The 24,032-nt window shown below is 42.0% G+C and overlaps 1 protein-coding gene across 1 annotated transcript in view; it reads left to right on the forward strand.

The window, feature by feature from the left end:
* The window catches only part of USH2A (usherin), a 443,094-nt gene that overhangs the window by 280,934 nt on the left and 138,128 nt on the right, over nucleotides 1–24,032 (forward strand). The window contains exons 42-45 of the mRNA XM_038760847.1: nucleotides 2,919–3,547; nucleotides 12,399–12,733; nucleotides 15,893–16,015; nucleotides 19,856–20,019. Of these exons, the coding sequence (XP_038616775.1) occupies nucleotides 2,919–3,547; nucleotides 12,399–12,733; nucleotides 15,893–16,015; nucleotides 19,856–20,019 (1,251 nt within the window). The remainder of the gene's footprint in view (nucleotides 1–2,918; nucleotides 3,548–12,398; nucleotides 12,734–15,892; nucleotides 16,016–19,855; nucleotides 20,020–24,032) is intronic.

Raw genomic sequence — 24,032 nt, forward strand, 5'->3', positions numbered from 1 at the left:
TGACTTTTGCCTTTTATCATTCCATTAAAATTTTATAACCATCTTTTTCATGTCATTTCATCCATGAATTCTTACTTTAGAAAGTGATAGCAACTGCTGGGAGCATAACTTTTCTCATGTCCTAAGATTTTTATTGTATTAGCAAACTGCCCCAATTATAGTTATTACTCATGTTTTACATAATTGTGATGACCCTTTCCACCATGCAGTATCATACAAGTTGATTTGTATATAGGATTAAATAATTCTGCTTGTCATTTTAAAAAGCACTAAATTGAAGGTCTCTTGGGAGCCAAGAATTAACACTTCCTTATCCAGTGGGGCCAATTAAGCATCTTTTTGCTTTCCCTTCTGCATGGTAATAGTTTAAGTATTTCTTTAGCAACAAGAGCAGGGTGAGAGAAAGAGAGAGAGAGTATGTATGTGTACTTTGGTTAAGTGGGCAAGCTAATAAAATGTGGATTGACTTGGGAAAAAAATGCAGAATTGAAATGGAGCATATATTCCAGCGTAAGATAAGAAATCATCTTTAAGGAAAGTCTATGCTCTACAGGGGTTTGAAGTGCAAGTTCATCTCATTATCAGGGATGTGTCACCTATAATACCTCCAACTTATTCAGAAGAAATAAAAGACTTATTCCCATCGTAATAGAGAACAAACCGAATGATTGTTGTTTCTTTTCCCTGAAGAAGTTCCCAGTTTGATAGCTCACATATGAGAAATAATTAGACAAAACAGTGAGACCAACCCCAATAGAAAATATGTGCCTTTTAACTTGAATCTCTCTGCTGATTTTGAAGATCCCATCCCTCAGAGGATTTTGTTTTATGGGAACATTGACATCTTAGAGGGCACAGGGTGTGATTTTTTTTAGCTTCAAACAACAGCTCCTATGAATTGAAGGGTATAAATGATATTAATAATAAAAGTATTTGCCTAGGTGCCAGGCACTGTACTAAGCATTGGGGTAAGTGCAAAGTTGAGGTCCCACATGGGGTTCACAGCCTAAGTAGGAGGGAGAGCAGATATTGATTCCCCATTTTCCTAATGAGGAAAACGAGGCACAGAGAACTGAAGTGACTTGCCAATTCTGAGTTTACATTCAATAATTGGTTCTTAGTCACCAACAGGACAGGAAGGGGCTGCCCTAAGTGGTCTTGAAGATGGTTTCAGATGAAACCCAGCAGGCTGTTGCAGGAGGTGGAGCAACCTGTTGCCAGGATCACTGGTTGTCAGGGGTTTGAATCTTCACAATGTACCAAATGAGGAGAAATTGCTTCCTTTCAGTTCCAGAGCAAGAAAAAAGTTTTCCTTCCTGAAAGCATTTGGATTAATGGTTATGGGGCTCCTACCTACCTCACTGGGTAGTTAATGGGTGCGCTTTGGATTATGTAATGTATATTTATGTATGTGTTAATATGGTACAGTGGATAACACAGTCATAGGAATTTCTGCCATCATGATTACATTTTAAACTTACACACACACGAAACCACAAAAGAAAACCAAAGCTATTTTAAACAATTACAGGATCCAAGTATATCTTTTTTAAAGATTTTCAATAAAATCTAATGTTCACAGAAAACTCTCATAAATGTCAAAATAGCTGTGGGCAGAAAAGGGGGCGATGGTATTTTCTTGATGTGCTGTAGCAATTTATAGATTGCAGGATGTGGTTTATAAGAATGCTAAATGTTCTGGAATTACAGCTGTTACTGATCAGTGATTGAGCCAGATTTGTGTTATTGCACCATGTTCTTGCTTGTACCTAGAGAGCAGTAAAGCCTCAATATAATAAAAAGCACCTGCATTTTAAATGAAATTTCAATTGAAAAACTTAACAGCCCTTCAAATTGCAGAATTTAACGCAGCCCAGTAAAGCTTAAATAACACTTTACCTCCACAGGCTGAGGGGCTTGCATTCAAGGTGACTTGATTGTGTCGCATGGTGAAATTATTTACAATTAAGGATTTTCTCTGGAGGGCTGCAGAGTGTTTGCTGTTCCACAACACCTATGCAGGCATATGGTCGGTCTTTTTCAGTATTCATGGAGGCTCCTGAACCTTTATGATAATTGAATCAGTTAGAGTGCTGAGTGGAGCAAGCATAAAACCTGTTAACCTAAAGGTCAGATCTGTGCATTGTTTATTTATCAGGAGGTGAAAGAGCTAAATCGGCAGCTTCTGTCACAGTCACAGTAAAAAATCACCTATAATATTAACAGGGAGTAGATAAATTGCAAAACATGGATTAGAATTATAAACAGAACCATGTAAAATATTGAATATATAATGAGAAATGCAGCAGGGTTTTACTGGGCTGTAAAATATGCAGTTTTGTTATGACAGTGTTATTGGCTATAATTAGTCGCTAGTGCTCTAGAAATATGTCAACAAAGGCTCCAACTTTGGTTCTGAACTACCACCTGATACATTTTCACTCCAATGTCATGTGATCCAAAGGAATGGGTTGGAAAAGGTGCCATTTCATAATACCATTTGGAGTTGAGTAATGATTCTGGTACTCGACGAGCACTTGCTATGTGTCAAGCACTGTACCGAGTGCTGGGGGAGAACCAGAGATGTTCAGGTAAGATACGAGAAGGCTCCAGAATTCAAATGAGCAAGGTGTAGCTATAGTCTAGTAGGAAGAAAATATTCAGTGGTTTCAAATCTGTGGTATTGCCGGGTTAATGGTCACAAGACTGTGAGCCCACTCTTCTAGACTGTGAGCCCACTGTTGGGTGGGGACCGTCTCTATATGTTGCCAACTTGTACTTCCCAAGTGCTTAGTACAGTGCTCTGCACACAGTAAGCGCTCAATAAATACGATTGAATGAATGAATGGACTGGGATTTGTGTCACTGAGGTGCGGAATTCCTCTGTGACTTAACATTGTTTTTTCCTTACTTTCTAGCACCTGGACCCATAGACCCACCGCTTCTTCTGGATGTTAAGGCAAGGTCAATGCTCATCACTTGGCAGCCCCCGTTGAAGACCAATGGCCAAATCACCCATTACAACATTTACCAAAGTGGCCAGCTCCATAGTAGGGTTTCGGGAAACACCACGCAATGGCCAGCGTCCCACCTGCGCCCACACACTGCCTACACGTTTCAAATCGAGGGCTGTACTTCTAAAGGCTGCTCTCTCTCCAAAGAGACTCAAACCACCCAGACTCTCCCAGACGCGCCCGAAGGCATCCCCGGTCCAGAGCTCCGTTCGGACACGCCAACCTCCGTGGTGGTTTCGTGGCGGCCTCCTCTGCACCCGAACGGCCTCGTGGAAAACCTCACCATCGAGAGGCGGGCCAAAGGGACGGAGCAAGTGTCCACACTGGCAACCCTCCCGCTGAATCATTCCAGGAGCTTTATCGACCAAACCGCTGCTCTTAGCCCGTGGAAACACTATGAATACCGGATCTTAATGAGCACGTCGAATGGAGGAACGAACAGCAGCGCGTGGGAAGAAGTCACCACCAGACCGTCACGTCCGGCTGGAGTGCAGGCCCCTAAAGTGCTGGTATTAGGACCAGATACGGCCAAGGTAGAGTTATTGTTCATTTTTTCCCTCTTTGCAAACCTGCACCTTTACCCTGGAATGACTCTGTGTTGAACAGAGCCATCTGCTGGCAAAATAAGCTTATTGATTGCATTAGCTGGGAAAATGGCCTTTGGCTCCAAACCAGCTTGGATGCGATCTAAGGTTTTTCTCTTTTCCCTGAGTCCTCATAATGATATTGTTGCCATCCTTCATTTTGCTCCCACACCTGAAATAGTTTGAATGTCACAAAGGGACCCTTGGCTTAATCACCTAGGCGGATTAAAATAGACCAGAAATTGAGAAGAATCCCTAAAATACAGGGGACTGGGTTATTAGGCGAACTGGAGTTCCAAGATACAGATATTAAAGTTCTTTTTTCAAAGGATCTGAAGTTAAAAATAAGTGTCTAATGAAGTAACATTAGCATATTACAGGACTGTCTGGGAAGTCTTCAATTATTCATATCATTCAGTTGGGAATGAGCTCTAGATGACAGGATAACTACCATTGTTTTGGCTTGCATACAAACTTCATTCAAGGGAAATTAGTGTAACCAAACAGGAGGGATTTTTGTAGCTTAGAAGCCTCTTTTGTGTAAATATGCCCATGCTTCCATGGATTCGGTCTTGTGCTATTGCCAAAAACATTGGTACAGTAATGTGCTCACCAGAGCACAATACAAAGGACATTTGCATAAAAGAAAAATTAATCTGTTAAAATTATTCCTTGGGTCTAGGTGGTGCTTATCCCCCACTCCCTCCACCCCAGAAGGTAAATATTAGTAGCTGCCCAAACAGTAGAAATAATCCGAGGCAATGAATTTTAACTTTAAACCAACAGTTCATTCCATTCTTCAGCTCTCCTCTGCAGACTGGCAGAAACCCTGCCCTTTTAATGTGAATTAGATGAGAATCTATCTAATCCCATGCTTCTTTCATGCAGGGTCATGAAAAAAAATCAATGCTTTTTTAAATTAAAAAATTGGATTTTAAAAAATTTAAATCAGATTTTTTAGAATGTTTTCCTGTAATAATGAAAGAAGTTATGAGTGTGTTAAAGCTCAACGATCTCTCAGAGGCAGAAGTCCAACTTTTATTAGGGAATCAGCATGGCCTAGTGGATGGAGCATGGGCCTGGGAGTAGAAAGGACATAGGTTCTAATCCTGGCTCTGCCACTTGACTGTTGTAGGACCTTGGACAAATCACTTCACTCCTCTGATCTTCAGTTCCCTCATCTGTAAAATGGAGGTTAAGACTTAGTTCCCCATGTGGGACAGGGCCTGTGTCCAACCTGATTAGCATGTATCTACCGCAGTGCTTAGAATAGCGCTTGACACACAGTAAGCACTTAACAAATACCATCATCAATATTATGTGTTTTAGATAGCTCATGTCACTCTCTTAGGTGAGATCAATCAATGTCATATTTGTTGAGCGCTTACTGTGTGTGGAGCAAGGTACTAAGCACTTGGGAGAGTGAGATATTTAAATTCTGTAAGTTACAGGAAGCCAGATAATATAGGGGCTTATAATAATAATGGTTCTTGTTAAGCACTTACTGTGTGCCAAGCATTGTTGTAAGCTTTGGGGTAGGTACAAGTCTATCAGGTTGGACACAGTCCTTGTGCCACATGGAGCTAACAGTCTTAATCCCCATTTTACAGATGAGCTAACTGAGGCACCGAGAGGTTAAGTGACTTGCCCAAGGTCACAACAGCAGACTTGTGGCAGAGCCGGGATTAGAACTTGGGTCCCCTGACTCCTAGGCCCGTTCTCTTTACTTAAGCCATGCTGCTTCTCTAAAGTCAGATTTTGCAGCTGGATAGTACTGATTATAACAAATCTGAAAAGTTATAAGTGAGTCCTGTTTTTAGTTCAGTCAATGATATCAATATATTTCCCTTTCTATCTGGAAATCTAAAGCTAGAGTCATTCAGATTATTTTTTATTTTTACATTGTTTTTACATTCTTCCTTCTGGATTTGGCTTTCATGTTGGGAAACAAACCATATCCATGCTCTCAGCTTGTTGACTTACTGTAAAAGGAGACCTTAGAACAGGCCGGAATCAAGGATGGTAACATATGCTATCTTTTCAAAATTCCAACGTAAATACCAGTCAATTTCTGGAGAACCTTTGGTCACCAAGTACTCATGGTCAGATACCAAAATGGTTAGATGACTTTAGCTTTGAAAATAGGTGGACAGTGGACAATTGAGATGATTTCTAAAAGATCTAATTTTAATTACTATTCGGAAAATAGTAGAGGTATCAAAATCAATTACTGCACAGCATCAGCAAAAGTATTTCATTTTATCTCAAATTCAACCATATGCATTAAAAATAATTTTGAAATAGTATAGTAAAGCTATCAGTTTGCAGAATCAAGCCCAAAATGTAAAATCGGAAAGAATAACTTTGGGAAAACACTTTTTTTTCGTTGGTGTTACAGGAATAATTTGAAATGGCAAATGCTATGAATTTTCCATCTGAGTTCTCCGTTTTACTAATTCAAAGAAATGCAGGGGAAAAAAAAGCTCCAAAGTGTGTTGGCAGTTAGGGTCTAAATCAGAATCTATAGAACCTAAATTCTACATCTGAGATTCCCCACAAGCTTCTCTGTCATCTGTAAAATGTTTCAGTCCAGGCTGAGTTCCCTACCACTTCAAGAAGCAAGGTCCCCATGGGGGATAAATTGCCTTGCAAGTTTGTGAGAGCACTTTGGGAAATTACTATTTTGCCAAGTCATTTAACTGCAGGATGATGCTAGGGGAGGGAGGTTGGTTCTGGACTCTCACCTTCAAGTAGAGGGGAGAAACCAATCCTGGATGTCTGCACAGGGTACCATCTCCCATGCAGAGCTCAAAAATACTCTGCTCTGTTCTTGCATGGGTGGTGGTCTCCAGGCACAATCAGCACTACTTGGGATATCACGCCTGGTACGGCCCAGATTGACAGGTACCGATAGGGCTAATATGGCCATTGGTGCAGCCCCCATTTCTCTGCTCCCCTGCCAGTTCCTTTGAAACCCATCTTAGTGTTCTGTTAGAGTTGTGCCCAGAGTGTGGGCAAGCAGAGCAAAACTCCACAAGTTAGGTATTTAGTCTCCTCTTAAAGAGGCAATTGTCTCCTTTAAACAGAGAGTGCAGGAAGGAACAGAAAAGGCCTTACTGTCTCCTGCAAAACTCCTGGAAGTGAACTTCTATGCTCTCAGGGGCCTTAGCATCAGGATCATTATTATTGGTATTATTAGACATGTCTCCTCTGTTACTCTCCATTAAAGCACGGTCCCAGCAGTCGGCCCTGCTGCTTATTCTATTCCTTCCCAGCGGGGTCCTCTAATTCATGTTGAGGAGACATTTTGGGGGAGGACAGCACCATGATGGCCAAACAGTTTGACAGTGCCCACCCACTGTCCCCTCTTTCCCCATCCTGGGTATGCTCCCAAATGACCCACTGCACCAGGGCTGGCTTCAAGTATTTGGCTGCCACCCCTTCCTGTTCCATACAATGTCATCATGTTACATTGTGTCCATGGACCACATTCCTTATGATGACAGTCCGCCAACCCTTCTGACACCACCACCCCTTCCATGCCATCTCCCTGAAACACCATCCCTGCTCTCTTTGGCGATGTACCTTCCTCCGCCAACCCCTCTTGTTGCTGCAGCCCCAATTGTCTTGCAACCCTCTCTGATGTTGTGCTCCAAACAGTCTGAGTCAGACCCTGCTCTGTCCTCAAAGATATGTGTGCTACACAGGATTGCAACTCTCATTCTTTGGTTTGTGTGAGAAAAGTGCATTCTCTCCCTCCTCATTTACACCCATAGAAGTGTGGAGGTCTAAACCTAAGACCATCTTCCCTTACACAGAGATATTCAGATGCAATACTGAGGTTTTCTTGTCAAGCAGTGGTTGTCAGATTAGCTTTGCTGTAAGATTGCTGGGAGCTCAGAGTGTGCGATGGGCCTCGTATCATTAAGTTCCAGCCATTCTGGTAAGTGACATCACTGCAAGAGGTTGTTTTATCAGTTTGATAGATCTTAAGGCTGAGACGTGGCGAGTCCAGGGGAGTACCCTACAGCCTGATGTGTGCTAAAATGGTTTTATTTTCAGCCATGGCAGGTGGATGGATGAGGGCTTGGCCAACCTTCCAACCAACCATTAGGCTTTTCTCCTCGAAGAAAAATGTCATGCAAATTTCCAAAAAAGTTTTCAAGGAACCAAGCTAGTACAATTCTATTTCTTCTGTGATAGTTAGACATGAGAAATCTTCAAACAGACAATCCACTTATTATCTAGAAACCTCTTAACCTCAGTTGTTCTTTTTCTCATCTACGACTAATGAGATGAAATTGTGATCCTTTTCCCCATGAAGATGATGATAAATATTCACTTTTTGGAAATGCTATGCAGTTTTCTAGCCACTAGGCCCCATTTAGCAAATTAAATCTTCAACTGCCATAAAATCATCACCATGTTTTATTTAAGAATCCCAAAATATCTAATCTCTAAGCTATTGTGGAAAAGAGTTAGGTCATTTTGGAAGTTTTGTAAACATTTGATGGCGCAAGATATCGTGGGTTATTTTCCTTATGCCCTGGAGGGAATAATGCAGTTTCCTAAGGTATTTTAGTTATTCTCAAGGACAATCATAGACGATGGGGGAATAAGATACATTGAATGTCAACAATATTATCCTGGTAGGTCCTGGTAGATTCAATATATCTTAGTTCTCCATTATAGGTTTAAGATTCCACAAATGGGTTATTTATGAGAAGGATGACCCTCAAGTAAAAATTGTAGTCATAAAAATGGAGCTGCCACAAAAATGGAGACTAAATAAGATTGCCCAGGAAGAAAACAATGAAATAACAAGTGTCTAGAAACAAAATCTGATAAGACAAAATAGGAAATGAAAATGAATTCCATTTCACATGAAACCGATTTGAAGTGTGCCCCTGGGTGCATTGTTGCATTTGCCACCCACAGTGCCTGTTGCTGTTTCTTTTCCCTTTGTTTTGCTCTTCCCAAAGCTTATTTTCTTCCACTGTAACTCAGTTTCTAATTGTTCCATCTCAGGCTGATCCATCTTATGCAGAATACTCTCAATAGTCCATCAATGTGCTACATTATTGTAGGTTTTAATTCACTGTGTCTTTAAAGAGTTTCCTCTGTCCACCTTACTTATGGCTACCCCATTTCAGGTGAACATAGAGAAATTCTTTCAAAATCCATTGTTGTCCATTTCCCTCAAACATCCAGGCCAATTCTCTGTTGCTGAATTGATCACTTTCAGGACTCTGTGAGTTGCAATCTAGTCTTGCCATCTGAAGTTATGCACGGCATGGATGGAACTGCTCAAGAGTAGGATGTGGCTGTGGAGAATGAGCCTCCTAAGATGCAGAATTCAGGTTCAGCATTACCCTTGTCTACGTGTCGAGTTTTAGGGTGCAGAATGGGTCGTAGCTCCAGTCTACATCAAGCCCGTAGCATTCCCCTGCTTTGGTGAAATGGTTCATGAAGTAATAATGATAATAATAACAATAATAACGTTGGTGTTTGTTAAGTGCTTACTATGTGCCAAGCACTGTTCTAAGCACTGGGGTAGATACAAAGGTAATTAGGTTGTCCCCCTTAGGGCTCATAGTCTTCATCCCCATTTTTACAGATGAGGTAACTGAAGCACAGAGAAGTTGTGACTTGCCCAGAGTCACACAGCTGACAAGTGGTGGAGCCGGGATTAGAACCCACAGTTTACTGCTTCTGTGAAATGGTTCATAATCACCTGAAAATCTTCCATGTGTGGGGGTATCTAGAAGACAAGCATCAGCATATAGAGTTTCTGAATACAAGTTTCACGGACTTTTGACCATTACTCCCAGGTTGTCAAGCTGGAAGAACTTTCTGGGAGACCAAACCCTATTCCGACATCAGCTACTGGGCTCAATGTTGCATTTTCAAATATGACTGTATATAACAAGACCAAACCCAACCCTTTATTGTGAACACCAGGGACTGTCTAATTCCTACCTGTATATTCTTTCCCAGTACTTAGTGCAGTACCCTGCACACATTAAATACTTTAAAAAATACTACTAGTTCTAGTGGTGAATGTATCAAAGAAGGACCAACAATTTAGATGTGACCAGCCATCTTGACACCTTTTCAGGGCAATCAAACCGTTTTAATAGTTGCCAAGTCTCATGCCTATTTGGTAGTATTGCCTAGTGGGAAGAACATGAGCAAGGGAATCAAAAGACCAGGGCTCTATTTCCTGGTCAGCCCTTGGCCTACTCTGCAACCATGGTAAACTCACACCCCCTCTGGGCCTCAATTTCCTCCTCTGTAAAAAGGATATAAGAGAAGCAGTGTGGCTCAATGGAAAGAGCACAGGCTGGGAGTCAGAGGTCTTGGGTTCAAATCCTAGCTCTGCCAATTGTCAGCTGTGTGACCTTGGGCAAGTCACTTAACTTCTCTGTGCCTCAGTTACCTCATCTGTAAAATGGGGATTAAGACTGTGAGCCCCACGTGGGACAACCTGATCACCTTGTATCCTCCCCAGCGCTTAGAACAGTGCTTTGCACATAGTAAGTGCTTAACAAATGCCATCATTATTATTATTATTATATGATACCTTCTTTTTCCACCTATTAGAATTGAGCCCCACAATGGATGAGGATTGTATTATCCTGTGTCCATCCCAGTGCTTAAAAGATAGTATCATTGTCAAAACATTGTATGGTACACCAACCTCATGTGAAGGTTGCATTGCTGTTCTTGTTCTGTCATGCAGCAAAGATAGTTTCTGTTGAGATTTGAGGCTTCATTGAAATTCTGGAACATATGGTTAGCATAGTTGATCCAGGAAAGGGCTTGGGAGAGCCTTGCCAGCAGTGGAGAAGAGTGAGATCCCACAGCAGTCTTTTTTAAATCAGTTTGCTCTTTCTGTTTTCTTTTAGAAAATGGTAATGATGACATCTTTAAAATTCTATGTCATTTTTTCAGGGTTGAAGAAAGAGCCTGTATGTGTAGAATATCCACTCACTATTTAAATATGTCAGAGGGGATATCATCACATCCAGGAGCTTGGCATTTCATGTTTTACTGCAATGACCATCCTTTTCTGTAATCTGGAGTGATCTGCACACTTCAATAATGCTGTGAGCATAGGATCATGTACAGGCTGTAGGCATATGAAGAAGTCAATCCAATCCATGATATTTATTGAGCACTTACTCTGGGCAGAGCCCTGTACTAATCTCTTGGGAGCGGGCACTACAGTGGAGTTGGTAGATATGATCCCTCCCCTCAAGAAGCAGATAGGCTAGGAGTTTCATTTCTCTCTGCATGACCTTATATCTCTCACCACAGCATCCCACCACTTATTGCACACTACTCCTTATCTTGTCCTGTATTTCATGATAATAATAATAGCAATAAAAATAACAACTGTGGTATTTATGCACTTACAATATGCCAAGCACTGTACCAAGTACTGGGGTAGATACAAGATCATCAGGTCCCATACCAGGCTCACGGCCTAAGTAGAAGGGAGAACGGTATTTAATCCCCATTTTACTGATAAGGAAACTGAAGCACAGAGAAATTAAGTGACTTGCCCTTGATCCCACAGCAGGCAAGTGATGGAGCTGGGATTAAAACCCAGACCCTCTGATTCCCAGGTCTGAGCTTTTTCCATTAGGGCACACTGCTTCTCTGCTTCCCATAGATTAGAATAAAAGGTCCCACCCACTGGGACAACAAAATGCTTTCCAAGATTATAACTGCTGAATTAGGTGTTGGGGTGGGATGGTTAGTTTGGGCCTTTTTAAATTTTTGTAGTGGAGAAAACAAAGCTTTTTGATCTTTAAATGGCAGCTTCCAGAGTCATTACATTGAGTCGGTTAATCTCTCCCAGTAGTTACCTTATTCTAGCTTCCTCTTGGGTACCTTCTTTTATGGCCTCAAAACTTGAGCTTCCAAATCAATGAACAAACTGCTTCCAACACAGACTGACTTGTGAGAGGCATAGCTTTCATGCGCTGCCAAGTTCCGACCTGAATTCTCGGAAGATTCAGGATGAAGACGAGAGGAGGAAGTAGAACACGGATCAAACCTCTGTATCATAGCCGTTTTCTTCTTCCATCTTTATTTACATTACTCAGACCAGCCAGTTCCCGGCATTTGACCTTGGATTGTTCTTCAAGTCTACAAACAAAGCTTACATTTTAAAACCAAAGGCCCCTGTTCTCCCAATTCCCCTTTTGAAATCTTGCAGTAATAATACTGTCTTGGATGTTCCTTTGCAACTGACTCTTGGTGATGTCTCAAACTCAGAAAATTAAGCCACTTACCATTCACATATTTGTCTAAAGTAGAAGAAAGAGATGGTATTTACTCAGTTAAAACATGCTAAATTTGAACTAAACTCTGCGAAAGGTTAATTGGGGAATATAGAACAAGAAAGGATAATAAACTTTAAATGCAAGTTTCAATGCAAAAATCAAGCTGCCATTAGCCATCACATTTCAAATGCTAAGAGAACAGTGAGGAAAAATGGAAAGAAAATAATTTATACCAAATGGGAACTGGTTTGGACAAAAACCAATCAGAGTGTTCATTTGTTCAGAGCCTGTTTTCCTCCTGGTTTGATGCCCCGGCCTCCAGGAGCCATCCAGGATTCCCTCAAAAGCTGGAACTGTAGACCCTGACTGCAAGTTATTAAACCTTTTTAGAAAGTAGAACTTTAGATGATTCCATCAGGGAACACAGATAATTTCTTATTGCTTCTGTTCTGCATTTGAGTTGCTTCCTACTCTCTGGACTGATGACAGCATATCTTTTGTTTTAGGTCACATGGAATCCTCCTCTCATACCCAATGGAGAAATACTTAGCTACGAGGTCCGGATGCCTGATCCTCGAATGACCATTACCAATGACACTACATCTACTTTAAGCCACATAATGACTCATCTGGTCCCTTTTACAAACTATTCCGTGACCGTAGTAGCCTGTTCTGGTGGTGGTGGTTACCTGGGAGGCTGCACAGAGAGTTTATCGACACACGCGCAAACCCATCCTACGATCCCTCAAGGTGTTAACCCTTTGTTGGTGACTACAATAAGTGAATCATGTGTTGATATTTCTTGGCAACCACCTTCCAGGCCCAATGGACCACAGTTGAGGTAAGCCTAATTAAAGCTTGGTAGGTTTTGCTGAAATGCATGGACAATGCACACGCAGTATCAGAGAAAAAACTCTTGCTTTTCCTATCCCATAAATTGGTCAGTGGTATTTACTGAGGCATTCTGAGTGCAGAGCACTGTACTAAGCGCTTGGGAAAGAAAAATACAATAGAGTTGGTAGACTCTATATAGAGGGGGTAGATACGTGCCCACAAGGAGTGCACAGTCAACAGGAAGGATTGCTGATGGAGAAAATAAAATGGTGTTTTGGGTTATTTCATGCTCTGAATATGATTTTTGTCCCCAGGTTGATAGGGCATGATCATAGTGATTTGAGGTGTGTTTTCATAAGTTTAGGAAGAACTGGTTATGACTAATAATTCTGCACCAGTGTCTCTAGGTTTTTTTACATTACATATTCCCAATTTCTAAAATACATTTTCATTAGGTTTCATAAGTTAGGCAAATCCAATTAATTTTGCTTAAAATGTTAAACCTTGCCATTGCAGGAGCTACTGCAATTTTCCATGCATTTCAGAAATTGTGTCCAGAATTTGGTCAGTGTAGACATTGCTGAATGAAAGAGCTCAGTTAATGAGCTGATACATATTCCTAAAGCATCTGTATATGTGCCATATTTTCTTAAAACCCAAAATATTATTAGTATGGACTAAAGCAATATTGGGTTTGGGTTCTTCCATTAAATAGGCTGAGAGATAAAAGGAAAAAATTGAAAATTTAAAGTGGGTCTCAAGGTTCAAAATCCAGGAAAAAAAAGTGGTAAATGGAAATGAAGGAAAGTATCATTTAGAACACATTTTACTGTTTACCCTCAATCGCTCGAGTGAATTTGCTCAACTTGCAGTAAAAGATACTTTATTATTTCCTCAACATATGAATCTCTATGTATGTGTTTTGGCTCTGTCTCTCATTTTCTCTCTTTCCTGCCTTTTCATCTTACTTTGAGTGTATAAAAATCTGGTTACCTTATGCAGGCATCAGTTAACATTCCAGAGACAGTCATTCAAGGATTCTATACTTGGAATGATTTTATTCTAAAGGCATGTATGCATTCATTCATTCATTCATTCATTCAATCGTATTTATTGAGCGCTTACTGTGTGCAGAGCACTGTACTAAGAGCTTGGGAAGTACAAGTTGGCAACATATAGAGATGGTCCCTACCCAACAGTGGGCTCACAGTCTAGAAGGGGGAGACAGAGAACAAAACAAAACATATTAACAAAATAAAATAAATAGAATAAATATGTGCAAATAAAATAAAGAGTAATAAATACATACAAACATATATGCCAGCAGGGAGAGTAATAGATTAGAAAAGATGTGGACATAAGGACTGAGGGAATATGGTCACTTCAGGGCTAGTGGCGAGAGCACAGGCTTGGGAGTCAAGTCATGGGTTCTAATCCCAGCTCTGCCACCTGTCCGCTATGTGACCTCGGGCAAGTCACTTCACTGCTCTGGGTCTCAGTTCCCTCATCTGTAAAATGGGGTTTAAGACTGTGACTCCTATGTGGAACAGGGACTGTGTCCAACCTATCTTGTATTCATTCATTCATTCATTCATTCAATCGTATTTATTGAGCGCTTACTGTGTGCAGAGCACTGCACCAAGCACTTGGGAAGCACAAGTTGGCAACATCTAGAGACGGTCCCCACCCAACAGTGGGAATGCTTAGAACAGTGACTGGCACTGAGTAAATGCTTAACAAATTCTGTAATTATTATTATTAGGTGATGCAGAAGGGCTGAAGTGGCATTTGACTTCTAGACCGTGAGCCTGCTTTTGGGTAGGGACCATCTCTATATGTTACCAACTTGCACTTCCCAAGTGCCTAGTACAGTGCTGTGCACACAGTAAGTGCTCAATAAATACGATTGAATTAATGAATGAATTGAGGAATATAAAGTGGGGAGATTAAAGATTAGATATATTGTGAGCTCCTCACCGTGTCTTCTCTCCCAACACTCAGCATACTGTAACCATTTAGTAAATACTACCTCTACTATTTAGCTGCTGCCACTTTATCCCTCATTTTTACAATGCTTGTTAAGTGTTTACTTTGTTCCGGGCACTGTACTATGCACTGAGTTAGATACGACATAATCAAGTTGGACACAGGCCCTGTCCCCCAAGGGACTCACAGTCTTAATCAGAAGGAGGAGGCTTTAATCCCTGTTTTAAGGATGAGGGAACCGAAGCCCAGAGAAGGGAAGTGACACGTCCAAGCTTGTTCAGCAGACAAGCGGCAGGGCCCGGATTAAAACCCAGGTCCTCTGGCACAGGCGTGAGCTCTTTTCAGTAGGCCACACTGCTCTCCAAGTTGAAGAGTTCTCTAGGGCTTCTCCTGCGGGGGCCAGAGTTTTGGGAGTCCCAGGCTTAGCCTGGTGGTCCAGGCTCCCCACGGAGCCCAGGGTTTCGGAGTAGAGTGCTGGGTGGCCTGGAGGGAGCAGGCCTCACACATAGTGGCGGAATGGTTAGCGCTAGGGAAGGCAGGGGGCTGAGTGCATCTGGGATTCATTCATTCATTCATATTTATTGAGCGCTTACTGTGTGCAGAGCACCGTACTAAGCACTCGGGAAGCACATGCACACACACACGAAGTTTGCTGTCAACCTAATTTAGGAGTCACAACTCTCTCAGGATATATGCTTTGTGTGAGTGTGGTGTTGTGGGAGCATCAGGTCTGCACTGATATTTTGAGTCACACTTGCATCCTTGGGTAAACGTTGCTTTTAGCCACGTCACCTTCAGAATATGAAAGACAACTATGGAACAAGGAGAATCTAGTGATATGCACTGTCCATTGAAATGGTTGTGTGTGTCAATTTGAAACCCTGAAAGTACAGGGTTTCTACAGCTCTATATAGGAGGCATCTAGAAATGGTGTTACTTCCCAACAGAAGTGCAGGGAAACATTTTGCTTTCACAATTGCTCTGGAAATAGTAATAGAATGGGTGGAAACCTAAGAAAAACCTCCTGAAAGTTTGTGTGAAACTTGCAGCTGTGAAAACAAAATAACATGGATTTTTTTTTGCTTAAACAGAAAAACACACATTGACACCACAAAACAACCAATTTTAGTAATAACATTACTTGAGATAATCCTGGCGCTTTGCTTGTCTTTTGTGTTAGATATGAGCTTCTGAGACGGAAAATCAAGCAGCCACTTGCATCAAATCCCCCTGAAGATTTAAATCTGTGGCACAATATTTACTCAGGAAGTCAGTGGTTTTATGAAGATAAGGGTCTTAGCAGGTGAGATTACAGAAACTATAAAAACAAATGATGACATTTGTGTAGAGCACGTTCAGTAGTTCAGAAGGTTCCTTGCTTCTTCATTGTTGTGAATATAGTATTAGTTATGTATTAAACACAGCTTCAGTTATCATCCCTGGCATTAATCATTACACTGAAACCATCATAAGATTTACAAATTGTTTGTCACTCTGAATCAGATGCTTAAGCTCCTTGTGAAAATGAAAAGACTAAGTCTTGGCAAGTTCCTACAGCCAGCCTTGTCCAGTGGATGTTCTTAGCTCAAAACAGAACTTTGAGAATATAGAAATGCAAACAAGAGCTTACTGTCATGATTTCTTGCATGTGGGCAAGCTATTGGTTTTTCTACTATTTAAACTGGGAAAAATGTTTTTCATTTATTTTTCAGTTCATAAATCCTGGCACTGAATTCCACCAAGCCTCAGTGTTGCCAGAAAAGAAGGGTTTTGACAGAATTGGAATTGGGGAATGGGAGGGATTGCGGTATGAAAAAGTGTTCCAGAAGCAGATGGGTTTGGAAGGTCGGCAGAACCTGACACCTCTGCTCCTGAGCTGGGGTTGGGAAAAACAATACTTGTAGGAGTCAGGGTCTGCAGCCACCAAAATCCTCCTTTTGGTTCAATAATAATAAGCACTAATTATAGTATTTGTTAAGCACTTACTATGTGTCAAGCACTCTTCTAAAGTTGGGGTTGATTGTGAGATAATCAGGTCCTACAGGAGGCTCCTAGTCTGTGTAGGAAGAACAGGTATTGAATCCCCATTTTTCAAAAAAGAAAGCTGAGGCACAGATAAATTAAAGGACTTGCCCAAAGTCACAGAGCAGGCAAATGGCAGAGCTGTGATTAGAACCCAGATCCTGTGACTCCCAGGCCCATACTCTTTCCACTAGGCTAGACTGCCTCATTCATTCATTCATTCAATCAATCGTATTTATTGAGCGCTTACTGTGTGCAGAGCACTGTACTAAGTGCTTGGGAAGGACAAGTTGGCAACATATAGAGACGGTCACTACCCAACAGTGGGCTCACAGTCTAGAAGGGGGAGACAGAGAACAAAGCAAAACATATTAACAAAATAAAATAAATAGAATAAATATGTACAAATAAAATAGAGTAATAAATATGTACAAACATATATACATATATACAGGTGCTGTGGGGAGGGGAAGGAGGTGAAGCAGGGGGGATGGAGAGGGTGAGGAGGGGGAGAGAAAGGAGGGGGCTCAGGCTGGGAAGGCCTCCTGGAGGAGGTGAGCTCTCAGTAGGGCCTTGAAGGGAGGAAGAGAGCTACCTTGGCGGATGTGCAGAGGGAGGGCATTCCAGGGCAGGGGGATGACGTGGGCCGGGGGTCAACAGCGGGACAGGCGAGAACGAGGCACGGTGAGGAGATTAATGGCAGAAGAGTGGAGGGTGCAGGCTGGGCTGTAGAAGGAGAGAAGGGAGGTGAGGTAGGAGGGGGCGAGGTGATGGAAAGCCTTGAAGCCGAGGGTGAGGAGTTTCTGCCTGATGCGTAGGCTGATTGGTAGCCACTGGAGATTTTTGAGGAGGGGAGTAACATGCCCAGAGCGTTTCTGGACAAAGACAATCCGGGCAGCGGCGTGAAATATGGATTGAAGTCGGGAGAGACAGGAGGATGGGAGATCAGAGAGGAGGCTGATACAGTAATCCAGACGGGATAGGATGAGAGCTTGAAAGAGCAGGGTAGCGGTTTGGATGGAGAGGAAAGGGTGGATCTTGGCAATGTTGCGGAGGTGAGACCAGCAGGTTTTGGTGACGGCTTGGATGTGAGGGGTGAACGAGAGAGCGGAGTCGAGGATGACACGAAGGTTGCGGGCTCGTGAGACGGGAAGGATGGTAGTGCCGTCAACAGTGATGGGAAAGTCAGGGAGAGGGCAGGGTTTGGGAGGGAAGACAAGGAGTTCATGAAAGCAGAAGGCAGCAGGGCAGCTACAGCAAAATGTTTCTTACTGCCTGCCATCCGGAAAAAGCAGAGAAGATGATGCTTCTGAGCCTGAGATGGGTGCGTTAAACTATGGGTAGCTGCAAGAAAAGCAGGCTTAAAACAGTTCCTGTCCCTACCTGGAGCCCACAGTCTAAGTGGGAGGGCGAATAGGTTTTTAATTCCCATTTTACAGATGAGGTAACAGACACAGAAAAGTTAAGGAACTTACCCAACATCACACAACAGACAAGTGGTGGAGCCTATTAGTGTACCTACTCTGTTATAATTTATTTTCCCAAGCACTCAATAAGTATCATTGATTGATTGAATGGAAGGTGAGGGCTTGGTCTTGTCTGCAGTTTAGGAGCTAACCAGAGCCCTGTCTTTACTCACATCCAACCTCAATCCACAAGGTAAAAAACATTAATTACCCACCCTGCTCTTATCTTTGCTGTAGCTACTTAGGAGAAGCAGCATGGCCTAGAGGAAAAAGTATGGGCCTGGAAGCCCAAGGACCTGGATTCTAATCCCAGCTCTGCCGTTTGGCTGAGGCGTGATCTTGGGCAAGTCATTTAACCTGTCTTTATTTCAGTTTCCTTTAGTTTCAGAGAAGCAGCATGGCTTAGTGGAAAGAGCATGGGCTTGGGAGTCAGAGGTCATTCATTCATTCATTCAATTGTATTTATTGAGCACTTACTGTGTGCAGAGCACTGTACTAAGCGCTTGGGAAGTACAAGTTGGCAGCAGGTCATGAACAGAAGGTTCTAATCCTGGCTCTGCCACTTGGCTGCTGTGTGACCTTGGGCAAGCTACTTCACTTCTCTGTGCCTCAGTTACCTCATCTGTAAAAATGGGGATTAATACTGTGAGCCCCATGTGGGACAACCTGATTACCTTGTATCTTCCCCAGCACTTAGTACAGTGGTTGGCACATAGTAAGTGCTTAACAAATATCATAATAATAATAATAATAATAATAATAGTAATTATTATTATTATTATTTCCTCATCTGTAAAAAGGATGTTAAATACTTGTTTTCTCTCCTGTTTAGACTGAGGCCCATGTGGGACAGGGACTGGTTCTGACCTGATTATCTTGTACCAACCCCAGCACTTAGTACAGTACTTGACACATAGTAAACACTTAAATACCACAGTTATTAGTATTATTATGTTTCAGGTTGAGTAAATTATTAGTAAGTATGTCTCTCTGGCCAGAGCTTACCGCCAGCAACTGTGGAATTGTCAGTTCTTAGTTCCAGGCCCCTTGAACTATTACAAACCATTACAAATTCAAAATGTAAAGCTAAATAATCAAGTGATTCCTGACAGCTTCTTGTACAAATGAAGTACTCCTTAGTGCTCCAGACCTTTGAGAAGCCACTTGTGCAGTGTTTAGAGGCCTTGATCGGAGGTAGCTGTAGGTTTCGACCTCAATGATCATTCATTTTGAGAGTTTAGCTGCCCCTCCACTGGATTATCGAAAGACTACAATTCAACAGAAAAATTTAAGGGGGAATCTTGATGTCTAAAAATGGATGCGTTTCTCTCTCCCCCACCAGCGCCACCACAGAGGGCAACAAAACTCAGGATCAGATTCCTTTCTGAAACCTGGCGGTTGGCCAGGCCATAATTACAGCTTGAATTGAGATGTAATCCTCAGCACCTCAGAAAACAATAAGACTGAGCAAACTATGTTCAGAATGTGAGGGTAGCATAGTATTTTCAGCCGGCAGAGTTGTCTTGGAGGTGTCTCTTATTCTGGAGTGATCCAAAGCAAAGACACGGTGTGCTCTGTGTATAGATAGGCCAATCGTGGTTACCTGGTGTCATTTGTGAAAAGAATAACATTCTGATCCTCAAATGATTTGTTAGGTACACAAGCTATGAGTATAAACTCATTGTGCACAACAGCGTGGGGTATACAGCCAGCAAGGAGGTGATGGTGACAACATCAGCTGGCGTACCCGTGAACGGAAGTAGTCTCACTGCCTGTGCTCTGTCTCATACCTCTGTAGGAGTGGAATGGTCTCAACCAAGTAAGTGAGCTTCACATTTTTTTATGGTATTTGTTAAAGGCTTACTATCAGTCAGTCAGTCTAATTAACTATGTGCCAGGCATTATACTAGGTGTTGGAGTATATGCAAACTAATCAGGTTGGACACAGTCCATGTCCCACATGGGGCTCATAGTCTTAATCCCCATTTGACAGATGAGATAACAGGCACAGAGAAGTTAAGTGCTTTGCCCAAGGTCACACAGCAGACAAGTGGCAGAATTGAGATTAGAACCGGGATCCTTCTGACTCCCAGGCCCTTGCATTATCCACTAGGTCATGCTGCTTCTCCTGGTGGTTTTTGGTGGTTTAGTTCTTTACAAGGTGAAAGATTGACTCTTTACCAGACTCTGATGTTAGTAACAATAATAATAATAATAATGATGATGGCATTTGTTAAGCGCTTACTATGTGCAAAGCACTGTTCTAAGTGCTGGGGAGGATACAAGGTGATCAGATTGTCCCACGAGGGGCTCACAGTCTTAATCCCCATTTTACAGATGAGGCAACTGAGGCACAGAGAAGCTAAGTGACTTGCCCAAGGTCACACAGCTGGCAATTGGCAGAGCTGGGATTTGAACCCATGACCTCTGACTCCAAAGCCCAGGCTCCTTCTATTGAACCACGCTGATTGAATGAGATATTTAATTTGCTTTCTAAATAGATGTGAAGTAAGGACATTTTCACAAAAGTTCAGTTTGACCAACTTAGGTTTCCCATTCCTCCTCCAGGAGGCCTTCCAAGACTGAGCCCCCTCCTTCCTCTCACCCTCGCCCTCCTTTCCATCCCCCCGTCTTACCTCCTTCCCTTCCCCACAGCACCTGTATATATGTATATATGTTTGTACATATTCATTACTCTATTTTACTTGTACATATCTATTCTATTTATTTCATTTTGTTAATATGTTTGGTTTTGTTCTCTGTCTCCCCCTTCTAGACTGTGAGCCCACTGTTGGGTAGGGACTGTCTGTATATGTTGCCAACTTGTACTTCCCAAGCGCTTAGTACAGTGCTCTGTACACAGTAAGCGCTCAATAAATACGATTGATTGATTGGTGTGGAGAAATTCAGTGGCAAGAAATACACTCTGTAAATGAGGATCTGGCTTGTACGAGATGAAAACTTCCTCACGGACCAGGCGTTGAGGCAATGATTTATTTCTTTTAAAGACAGACAACTCCCTTTCTCTTCTCCAACAGACCTGGGGTCCACAGCCTGACTTGGGCCCTCATCCTCCCATCGGGCCCCGCTTTCTCTGAAATGAATTCCTTCAGGACAGACCTATCTGAGGAACCCAACAGAGTAGTTGGAACTAACATTTTCAAGAAACGGTTTTGTGTTTAAAAAAAAGAAACCTTCACCCCCCGAGCGTCACTTTAATAATATTAATGGTATTTGTTAAGAGCTTACTATGTGCCAAGTACTGAGATACCGTATTCATTCGTTCAATTGTATTTATTGAGCGCTTACTGTGTGCAGAGCACTGTACTAAGCGCTTGGGAAGTACAAAGGTACATCCCTCCCGCTTCTACCTCAGTTTTTTTTTCCTTAAATCAGGTCGGGCAGTCGACTCATTGTGTTCTCCACCACACATACACACACACACATACACACACGAGAAAATCAGCTTCAATACTTGCTCCATCAGTAAGCAAATATGTCATTCCTCAGTGAATCATGTTTATGTTCACCTCAGCCTAGGGCAGGAATGGCTAATAATAGTATGTAAGTACTGACAAGGTGCCAAGCACTGTACTAAGTGCTGGAGTAAGAGATGAGAAACTCAGGTCAGATACAGTCCCTGTCTACCTGGAGCTCCTAGTCTAAATATTCATTCATTCAATTGAATTGACTGAGCACTTACTGTGTGCAAAGCACTGTACCAAGCGCGTGGGAGAGTGCAGTATAACAATGGACAGACACATTTCTGCCCACAATGAGCTTGCAGTCTAGAGGGGGAGAAAGACATTAATATAAATACATAGATAAATTAGAGATATAGATAAATTACAGATATATACATATATGTTATGGGAATGGGAGTGAGGAAGGAGGAAGAACCTTCATATTCTACAGACCACAATTCTTCCCACCTTCAAAGCCCTCCTACAATCACATTTCCTCCAAGCAACCTTCCCTATGTCTTCATTTCCCCTCTCCACCCTCCCATCTGTGTTGTCTTTCCTCTCAGATATGTAGCCCATAAGCGCTTGCTATTCACTTCACCACCAGCCCTGCAGTGCTTATGTGCATATCCTTGCCCTCTGCCATTTCTTCTGTCTGGAATTTATTTTAATATGTCTGTCTCCCCCTCTAGACCGTCAAGTCCATGTGGTCTGGGATCTTGTCTATCAACTCTAGTGTATTGTACTTTCTCAAGCACTTACTACTACAATACTCTGCTCACAGTTAAGTACTCCATAATTTAATCCCCATTTTACAGATGAGGAAACTAAGGTAAAGAAAAGTCAAGTGACTTGTCCAAGGTCACACAGCAGGCAAGTAGCAGAGCCGGAATTAGAGCCCTGTTACTCTGAGCTCTGCTCTTTCCACAAGGTCACACTGCTTCTCCAGCCCGGCTCTGAACTCACTCACTCACTCACTCAATCGTATTTGTTGAGCACTTACTGTGTGCAGAGCACTCTACTAAGTGCTTGGGAAGTACAAATCAGCAACATATAGAGACGGTCCCTACCCAACAATGAGCTCACAGTCTTGAAGGGGGAGAGCCAGCCACTTACATCCACAGTGACTTATACCAATCTCCTCTGAGAATGGCAGCATGTGAGACTGGCAGAATACATTCCTGGATGGCCTGGAGCAAAGAAGGAGTTGCCACAGATGGAAGTGACTGTTCTTCCATGCTTCCAGTCTTCACCTTGGCTCTGCCCTGGAGACTGAGATGAAAAGAGGGAAGTGACCCTCAGCTCCAAGTAGACTTGTAGGGGTAATCATGATTCATTCATTCAATAGTATTTATTGAGTGCTTACTGTTTGCAGAGCACTGTACTAAGAGCTTATCTTACCCTGAGAACAGAATCTTCCTGGCTTCCTCATTATAGGTGCCAGGCCAGGGAGTATGCAGCAGCTTAACCTTTAGACCAATCAATCCATCAGTTGTATTGATTGAGTGCTTACTGTATGCAGGGCACTATACTAAGCACTTGGGAGAGTACAGTATAACAATATGACAGGTATATTATGTATCCCTGCCCACAACGAACTTACAGTCTAGGGGGATATTTTAGTCTAGAGGGATTTAGCATAAGCAGTGAGTTTATAACTCTGAGACTATTTGTAACATTAGTTTATAACATTTAAATGATTTTAATGGAAGAGAAAAGAGCTTAATTGATTTTATTGCTTGAAAAAAATCCCTATAGAAAATAGTTTGCATTGTAACCTTCAGAGGTTACTTCTCCTCAAAACTGGATCTGTCTGATGATACACACGAAAACTGCTCTAACATGAAGATGAGCCTAAATGTATCCCCCTCTTGCTGTCTCCTTATCCTGAACCTGCTGATTCATCCAGAAGGCTAACTCATGAAATTGCATACTTCTCTCTAGTCCGACATGCAAATGCTTATGTTAGTCTGGCTGGTGAATTTTCACAAATATGGGCTCTTTACTGTGTAATTGCTTGCCTGACGTAAGCACACTTATAAAAACTGACAAACCTAATAGATGTGAAGCAGCTTGCTGAAGTCTCATTATCTTGGTAATCTGAACCCCTGACCTTCTGAATGTAGGTAATGCAATCTGCTTTTGTTATCAGTCATAGCTTAGAAATTTCCCAAATTATCTGTTGTGGACATGAAGGTTAAATATCAAAAGAGGGTCATCATTCTTAAACTTTATTTCTACATCACCTTATATTAGCTAGTAAGAGTGGCTCTTGTTTTTTGAAGTATTAATTCTGGGCCGTCAGTTGTTTTTCTAGCCTTTATTTACAGAGTTTATATATGAAGAAATGTATTTGTTTCAAATCTTT

Source organism: Tachyglossus aculeatus, chromosome 19, assembly GCF_015852505.1.
Source record: "Tachyglossus aculeatus isolate mTacAcu1 chromosome 19, mTacAcu1.pri, whole genome shotgun sequence".
Lineage (NCBI taxonomy): Eukaryota > Metazoa > Chordata > Mammalia > Monotremata > Tachyglossidae > Tachyglossus > Tachyglossus aculeatus.